Source organism: Cetorhinus maximus, chromosome 9 (genome assembly GCF_964194155.1).
Source record: "Cetorhinus maximus chromosome 9, sCetMax3.hap1.1, whole genome shotgun sequence".
In the NCBI taxonomy this organism is placed as follows: Eukaryota; Metazoa; Chordata; class Chondrichthyes; order Lamniformes; family Cetorhinidae; genus Cetorhinus; species Cetorhinus maximus.
In genome coordinates this window covers 25207116-25216293 of record NC_135887.1, presented here as the reverse complement: position 1 = coordinate 25216293, position 9178 = coordinate 25207116, and the positions used below count along the sequence as shown (strand labels likewise).

The 9178-nt window shown below is 43.3% G+C and overlaps 1 protein-coding gene across 1 annotated transcript in view; it reads left to right on the top strand.

Moving 5' to 3' along the window:
• Positions 1–2126: 2126 nt before the first annotated feature.
• LOC144684173 (forkhead box protein N1-like) overlaps positions 2127–9178 on the top strand; it is an 87387-nt gene continuing 80335 nt past the window's right edge. Inside the window, exons 1-2 of the mRNA XM_078547833.1 lie at positions 2127–2239; positions 2893–3071. Coding sequence (XP_078403959.1) covers positions 2152–2239; positions 2893–3071 — 267 coding nt within the window. The 5' untranslated portion in view covers positions 2127–2151. The remainder of the gene's footprint in view (positions 2240–2892; positions 3072–9178) is intronic.

The window sequence follows — 9178 nt, the reverse complement described above, 5'->3', positions numbered from 1 at the left end:
CCCACCGACCCCTGAAAGGAGGACAGCTGTGACCTTTAGAGCCACTGGCATGGGGTGTCTACCCACACAGTTAGGGGAGATCTCAGGCCCAATCATTTGACAGATATAGTTGACTATCTCCCTTGAGAGACGAAGCCTCCTTCAGCACTGCACCTCAGACATATTGGGGTAGCTGCTTTGCCACCTGTATACCCTGGCAGCAGGATAGTGGCATCTTCTGCGGCCCCTTCTGCCTTGGACTACTTCTTGACCCTGCACCCCTTGTGTCTGCACCTGTCCTCCCAAAGGTGCCTCCCCTGGAGGCTGAATGTGCAGTCCTGGCCTCCTCCCCCTTCCAGCCCTCCCTTCCTCAGAGGAGGAGGTGCCTCCAGTGGAGAGTTCAGGCTAAGGGAAGGCTTCCTGAAACCTGCAGGCCTGGAAAAGATTCCTCACTGCAAAATGCCGACCTGAAGGTTGTGAGTCCAGACCAAGCAGCTGGTATGCATTTTGAAGTATTGCAGATCACACAGGCAAGTATCAGTAACTTTGAGAAATCAATATTTGACAGCACACTCACGACCCCACTGAGCCCTCTTATCCCGCCCGTGGATGAGGTTTATACAAATGTGTCCTACCCGCCTGCCCGTTGTGACCATGCATCGACCCGGAGATTGCACGGGTGCTAAAAAATCGCCGTCGATCGGTGCCTTAAGGGCCTTAAGTGGCCGGTTAATTAAAGGCAGGCGTGCATCGGAGATCAATGCGCGCCCGGCCAACGAAATATCGTGATGGTGCGCAGTGACGTCAGGATGCTCGCCCGATGTAACCACGTGTCATTTTACACGCGGGCGTGCGGGGCCCACCCCTACATGCCAACAGGAAAATTCTGCCCCTGAGATCAGAAAGGCAAGACTTTCCTTCACAAACAGAATCATATAATTTAATGCTGATACCGTTCCTCAATCAGTGTTCACATACAGGGACTATTGAACAAGAGTCTGTGCACAGTGAGAAGCAGTGAGAATTCAGGCTAATTTACCCCTCTCCTTATTTAGCAAAGAGTGCCAAGGCCAATTGTATTGAACCAACCTTTGCTAACTCAGCACACACTAACACTGAAGTTGTGATCTTGTGTCATTTTTAACCCAAACTTGTCGATAAAGAAATGGTGTTGGCTATCCTTGTCACTTAGTGAGTTTTTCTAATGAATTGATGAGTCATTCAGACCAGGAATGTTCAGGTGCAACACCCAGTCTACTGAGTTAGTAAATACTAGCAGAGGGAAGCAAAATTACAGAGAAGCTTACAGCACAGAAACAGGCTGCTCAGCCCAAATGATCCATGCTGGCATTTATGCACCACACAAGACTGCTCCAACCCCTCCATCTCACCCTATCAGCATATCCTTTCTCCCTCGTATTTATCCGGTTTGTCCCTTAGAGATGAGAATTTTTTTTTTCTCAGAGGGTCATGAGTCTTTGGAACTCTATTCCACAAAAGGCAGTGAAAGCAAAGTCTTTGAATATTTTTAAGGTAGAGCTAGATAGATTCTTGATTAACAAGGGAGTGAAAGGTTATTGGGGATAGGCAGGAATGTGGGGTTGAGGTTACAATCAGATCAGCCATGATCCTATCGAATTGCAGAGCAGGCTCGAAGGGCTGAGGACAAAGCAGCCCGCTTGATTGGCACCCCATCCACAAACAACTCCCTCCACCACCAACGCACAGTGACAGCAGTGTGTATCATCTACAAGATGCACTGCAGCAACTCACTAAGGCTCCTTCAACAGCACCTTCCAAACCCATGACCTCTACCAGCTAGAAGGACAAGGGCAGCAGATACATGGGAACACCACCATCTGCAAGTTCCCCTCCAAGTCACTCACCATCCTGATTTGGAAATATATCGCCATTCCTTCACCGTTGGTGGATCATAATCCTGGAACTCCCTTCCTAACAGCACTGTGGGTGTTCCTAGAATACATGGACTGCAGCGGTTCAAGAAGGTAGCTCACCACCACCTTCTCAAGGGCAATTAGGGATGGGCAATAAATGCTGGCCCAGTCAGCGACACCCACATCCAGTGAATGAATAATTTTTTAAAAAGGAGGCTTGGCAAGTTGCTGCAGCGCATCATACTGCCCCGCTGTGTGTCGGTGGTGAAGGTAGTGAATGTTTAAAGTGGTGGATGGGGCACTGACCAAGAGGGCTGCTTTGTCCTCGATGGTGTTGAGGTTCTTGAGTGTTGTTGTTGCAGGTGGTAAGTGGAGACTATTCCATCACACTTTTGACTAGTGTCTTGTAGATGGTGGGCAGGCTCTGGGGAGTTTCTACAGAATTCCTGATTGGATTTATTAGTGACTATCATAGTTATGGTATAAAAACAGAAAATGGTGGAAAAACTCAGCAGATCTGGCAGCATCTATGGAGAAACGGAGTTAACATTTCGAGTCCATATGACTCTTCTTCAGAGTCTCTGAAGAAGTCATACAAACTCGAAATGTTAACTCTGTTTCTCTCTCCACAGATGCTGCCAGACCTGCTGAGATTTTCCACCATTTTCTGTTTTTGTTTCAAATTTCCAGCATCTGCAGTATTTTGCTTTTACCATATTTATGGTCCCTAGTTCTTGACAATTAGCCAAGGTACCCAATCTTGATCTGCCTAATTAGAAATGCACGGGTAGCCACTGGGTGAGGACAAAATATTATTCCACTGTGTTGCTTGTAGTCAATATGTTCACATTTGAATAGTGCCCACTTGGACAAGGTGACAGAATGCCTCTGGCACCCATGGAATGTGTTCCAGGAAGAACTAAATATATTTGGAAATGGAAGACAAGGGGAGGAAACTGATGAGAAGAAAAATGTTTGTATGATAAACAAAAGTGACCAGTTTCTTATTTAATAACAGGTTTTCTGGTGAACCAGGTTCTCCAGAATGAGCAGCTGCCAGTACTGAGTACTGCATTCCATGATCGAACAGGCATGAACTACATTCCGGGATCGCTAGATAATAACTCACTCCTGAACCAGCAACAGGGTGACATTCAGCAGGCTTCCGTGGAATTGCCACTACAACTTTTACACACAGTGAGTTCTTGACTTTATGTAATTCTATTCTGCACACACTCCAGTTTGCACAATCCCTCCTCTGCCTGGGTGCTCGCCACACATCCAGTGTCAATCATGTGGATGCCCTTCTAATGGCCACTCAGCAGAAGTTCTGCATGTTGAGATGTCCCAAATCAATTGCTTTTCCCCCATTGCCTGGACCCCTGAAGGAAGACATTGACTGCACAGCATTCCTAACAGCAGGTCAGATGATTCTAATTGGAAATTTAACCAGTGTTGAACCTGTTAAGGACCTAATGGGTTAGCACAGGTGTGATAACCCAATTTCTATCTGACTCTTTAAAATTTTACAATGACTATTGTACCTATTAGTTCATGATGTCAGCTCAGGCTCAGTGAATAGCGCTCTCTTATTTCTGAGTCAGAATATCATGGATCCAAGCCCCACTACAGACTTGAGCACATAATTGAGGCTGACACTCCCAGTTTGGACTGAGAGAATGCTGCACTGCTGGACATGCTACCTTTCAGATGAGGTATTAAACTGAGGCCCTGTCTACTCTCTCAGTAAAAGACCCCAGAGCCAGTATTCAAAAGAGAGCAGGGGAGTTATCCCTGATGTCCTGGGTCAATATTTATCCCTCAACCATCATCACTAAAACAGATTATCTGGTTGTTATCTCATTAATGTTTGAGGAAGCTTGCAATATTTTCTACATTACAACAGTGACCCCTCCTTCTTCAGGTACCATGTGCTAAGAAGGCACTGGCAACCATGGATTTCCATTAGATTGGCCCATCATTATGCTTGGCAAAGTACTTGCCATTGCCTTCTGCCATATGGTTGAGCAGGAAACTCTCCTGTTGTACCGCCTGCCATCAGGCATATTAGAAGGATTTACAGGCTGATAATCAACCTGTTTGGCCCCTGAAGTGGGATTTGAACACAGAACCCAGAGTTAGGGACATTACCACTGAGCCACAAGAACTCCCACAATAATGACTACACATCAAAAAGTACTTAATTGGCTTGAGGCACTTTCGGGATGTCCAGAGGATGTGAAAAGCACTAAAAAAATGCAATTCTTTTCTTTCTAATTAGTGTCCCAAAAACCCACTTCTGTTGAAAATATACCTGTTTTTTTCAATAAATAAAATTGCAGGAGCACATGACTTTGAAACCTACTTTTTTGAGTACGTAATTTCATTAGTGAGTTGTTAAGGTGACAGAGAAAGCACACATTCCATCATTATTTACAGAGGGATTCCATCCACAGTTATTGGAGGGCTAGCTATAGTGTGAATAAAGGTAACCTCAAATGTCAAGGCAAAAAATTATGTTTAAGATAACACATGATTGCTTAACATGGTTGTGTGACATTCATCTACCATTTTAAATCACTAGTGAACATTAGCAGATAAAGGAATGTCATTCAGAGTTGTTAAATGTATTATTAACAGTTATTGAGTGTAAAACTTTCCTAGAGTTATAGGGAGGGAAAACAATTTCCATTTACAATTGGCACAGTATATATTGTCAGTGGTACTGGTTAAATGAATGAGGGTAAGCCAGTGGCTAATTATAATAGTTCATGGATGTGCAGCAATGTAGCTGAAGTATTTTACTCTGTTCCTAGAGCATGATAAATAGTGTGAGATTTACCCCTTGCCTTCAAAGTATCTGTAACATGAGCTCCACTTCTAGTGATTGGCTTTCTGAATAAACATTAAGGGTGGCATCCTCCATTATGACTGGAAACAGCAGACTATGAGTAATCTGAATGAAGCGTTCAGACCCAGGAAATTATCACTGACAGGAGTTCAGCACTTGTTGGATTCCCATTAAGACAAAAAAAAACCTCAGCCCTGTCACTTTGAGTTCTTTATAAAAGCAGCATTATTCAGTCCAAATTTTTAACTTTTTTTGGCTCGAACAATATAATTTGTTGTGTTTGTACTAGTTCCAGTTACCTAGAAAGAAATAAAAGTAGATTTTGGGGAAACAGCGGAACAGGGGCTTTTACAGGACTCTCTTGACAATAAAAGAATGACATCACCTGGAACTTTGCACAGTGAAGGCGTGCAGTGACTTGCAGGGTAGCTGGCTGTCCTGTCACAGATCACAGCAAAGAGGCAGCGTGTATCTCGGGGCACTGCAGTGATATTGCTGCTTCAGGTTTAATTGTCACAGCTTAATTTTCCATGATGGATAGAATGACTGTGAGCTGTGGCTGTTTGCACGGCTCCGCCACAAGCACAGAGTTTGATGATGTAAAAACGCAATTGAGAAAGAATGAAATGAAAGCACTTTTCATGACCACCTGACATCTTAAAGTGCCTTACAGCCAATGAAAATTTTGTTTTGAAGTGTAGTCACTGTTGTATTGTAGGAAATACAGCAGCCAATTTGCATGCAGTAAAGTCCAAGAACAGCAATGTCATAATGGTCAGATAATCTATTGTTTTTGTCATGTTGATTATAGAGTAAGTATTGGCCAGGATACTGGGGATACCTCCCCTGTTCTTCTCTGAAATAGTGCCATGGGTTCTTTTATATCCACTTGAATGGACAGTTTAACATCTCACCAGAAAGGCAGCACCCCCTCAGTACTACACTGGAGTAACATCTTTAATTTTTGTACTCAAGTTCTGAAATGGGACTTGAACCCACAACCGTGCAACTCAGTGACAAGAGTGGTACCAACCTATTCACAACTGACACTCTAATTTCAATAGGAACTGTATGTTTTTTGGTGGTAGATAATCTCAGATGAGCAGAATGACCTCCCTTATCTGTACCCACTTTGTCATCTATTAATATCCAGGGGCAGAATTTTGCCCTTGGGCGTGTGGAATCAGCAGGGGTGGTTGGGAAGCCAACCGCTGCCCGTGATCGACAACGCACTGCGATTTCACACTAGTGCGCCAACTAAGGTCCACCCACCATGATATGCAAGTGGCAGCGCTGAGCGCTGCCTCAGGGAGATGAAGAATGCATTTAAAAGATTATTAAACAGTAGAAGAATTTAACGAAACATGTCCCCTCATGTGACACTGTCACATGAGCAGAGACATGTTTTTAATTAAAAATTAAAGTATTTATTTTATTTTTATTTGATTTTGGAAACCTCATCCTGCCTGTGGATGAGGTTTCCAAAAAAATGCAAAGGCCACTTGACCTTTTCACCTACCTGTCAGCCGTTAGGTTGAACGGGCAGTGAAAAATTAAGCACAATTGATAACTTAATGGCCTTAATAGGCCTTTTAATTGTTGGTGGGTGGGCTGCCAGCTCTGGCACGTGCCCGCTGACCGAACTATTGTGCGACTGTGTGTTGACGTTGGCATGCTTGGCCGATGTCATCGCGCATCATTTCGTTTCATTTCATCGCACGCCCACCCGCCGAGCTAAAATTCCTGCCCCAGGTTTCTACTTTCACCCCGGTACCTATGAGATGTAACAGTTATATCATATTTACAGCATAGAAACACACCATTCAGCCCAACTGATCCATGCTTATGTTTATTGTTCCACACAAACCTCCTCCGACCTTAACTCATCTCACCCTGTCAGCGTTTCAAATTTATTTTAATAACACTAGCATCAATATATTATAATTAATATGAATTAATTTAACATCAATTTAATAATATTTTCTGGTGGTGCTTTCTCCTGCTGTGAATTCTCTGCCATTCCGAAGTTATTCAGTAAAGCATTTGTTTTGGGTAATATTAGTTAATTATACAGCGGATGATCAAATAACTGAAAACATTGTGACAGTTTTGAAAGGAATACTGAATTCTAGATTCTCAATGGTATATTTGATAAAGCACCAGCCCTTTGTACAGACCAGGAGGTTGCCAGATTGGATTCCAGGTCTGCACTTTGCTAACTTGCACCCCACTGGGATAGCAGTAGAGGCTCCACACCCAACCGCAGGACCCAAGGACAAATCATAGGGTTTTCACTCCCAATCGCCACCTGGGGAGTATGTCTTCCAGAAAGGGTCTGTGTGTAGGTGTTTGGTGAATACAGGATCCAGCCCAAGATATGATTTTAGCTGCGAATCTGGAATTGGAAGGCAGGGAGGAACTCAAGAAAATTACAATCACCAGGGAAGTGGTACTTAGTAAATTGTTGGGACTGCAGCTTGACAAGTCCCCGGGTCCTGATGGATTTCATCCTAGGATCTTAAATGAAGTGGCTAGTGAGATAGTTGATGTGTTGGTTTTAATTTTCCAAAATTCCCTAGATTCGGGGAAGGTTCCATTAGATTGGAAAATAGCAAATGTAACTCCTTTATTCAAAAAGGGAGGGGGGAAGAAAGCACAAAGCTACAGGCCAGTTAGTTAGCTTAACATCTGTCATAGGGATTATTAAATCCCCATTATTAAAGATGTTATAGCAGGGCACTTAGAAAAATTCAAAGCAATCAGGCAGAGTCAAAATGGCTTTGTGAAAGGGAAATCATGTTTAACCAATTTATTGGAGTTCTTCGAAGAAGTAACAGCCTGCTGTGGATAAAGGGGAACCGGTGGATGTACTGTACTTAGATTTCCAGAAGGCATTTGATAAGGTGCCTCATTAAAGGTTATTGTGGAAAATAAAAGTTCATGGTGTAGGTGTTTGGCATGGATGGAAGATTGGCTAGCTAACAGGAAACAGAGCATAGGCATAAGTGGGTCTTTTTCTGGTTGGCAGGATGTGACGAGTGGTATGCCACAGAGATCAGTGCTGAGGCCTTAGCTCTTTACAATTTATATAGATGACTTGGCTGAAGGTTGCTAAATTTGCTGATGACACAAAAGTAGGTAGGAAAGCAAGTTGTAAAGAGGACAGAAGGTGGCGACAAAACAATATAGATAAGTTAGGTGAGTGGGCAAAGACTTGGCAAATAGAGTATAATTTGGGAAAATGTGAGGTTGTCCATTTTGGCAGGATAAATATAAAAGAGGCATATTATCCAAACGGTGAGAGATTGCAGAGCTCTGAGATGCAGAAGGATCTTGTTGTGCTAGTGCATGAATCACAAAAGGTTATTATGCAGGTGCAGCAAGTAATTAGAAAATCTATTAGAATGTTATCCATTATTGCGAGGACAATTGAATACAAGAGCAGGGAAGTTATGCTTCAGTTCTACGGGGCATTGGTGAGACCACATCTGGAGTACTGTGTACAGTATTGGTCTCCTTATTTAAGGAAAGATATAAATGCCTTGAATATCTTTAAGGCAGGGGTAGATAGATTCTTGATAAGCAAGGGGGTGAAAGGTAATCGGGGTTAGTCAGAAATATGAGGTTAAAATCAAATCAACAATGATCTTATTGAATGCCGGAGCAGGCATGAGGGGACGAGTGGCATACTCCCGCTCCTAATTCGTTTGTTCATATGTATGTTCCTATGCCCCAGGGTTGAATAGTGCTAGACACACCAGGGATTAAATTCATCTCAGGCAATGACACAAAGTGGGCAGCAGTGAATGACACCTGATTTACATTGGAAAAGGAAACCAGGCTGATGATTTGCTATTACCTGAGCCAATAACAACAATTTGCATTTACATAGCATCTTTAACCTACTAAAACCTACTAAAACCTTCACAGGAGCATTATAAAAAAAAAACTTGACACCATTTCACATTAGGAGATATTAGGAGAGGTGACCAAAAACTTAATGAAAGAAGTAGGTTTCAAGGAGGAAAGTGTGAGGCAGAAAGGTTTAGAGAGGGAATTCCAGAGCTTACATTAAATATTACATAGTGCTCTGTGTGTGACTGTGTGTCCACCAACTACAAGGCACAAGTCAGGAGTGTGATGGAATACTCTCCACTTGCCTGGATGAGTGTAGCTCCAACAGCACTCAGGGGGTTCAACACCATCCAGGACAAAGCAGCTCGCTTGATTGGCACGCCATCCACAAACATTCATTCCCTCCACCACTGTTGTACAGTAGCAGCAGTGTGTACCATCTACAAGATGCACTGCAGGACCTTGCCAAGGCTCCTTCAACTGCACCTTCCAAACCCACAAACGCTACCATCTAGAAGGTCAAGGGCAGCAGACACATGGGAACACCACCACCTGGAAGTTCCCCTCCAAGTCACTCACCATCCTGATTTGGAAATGT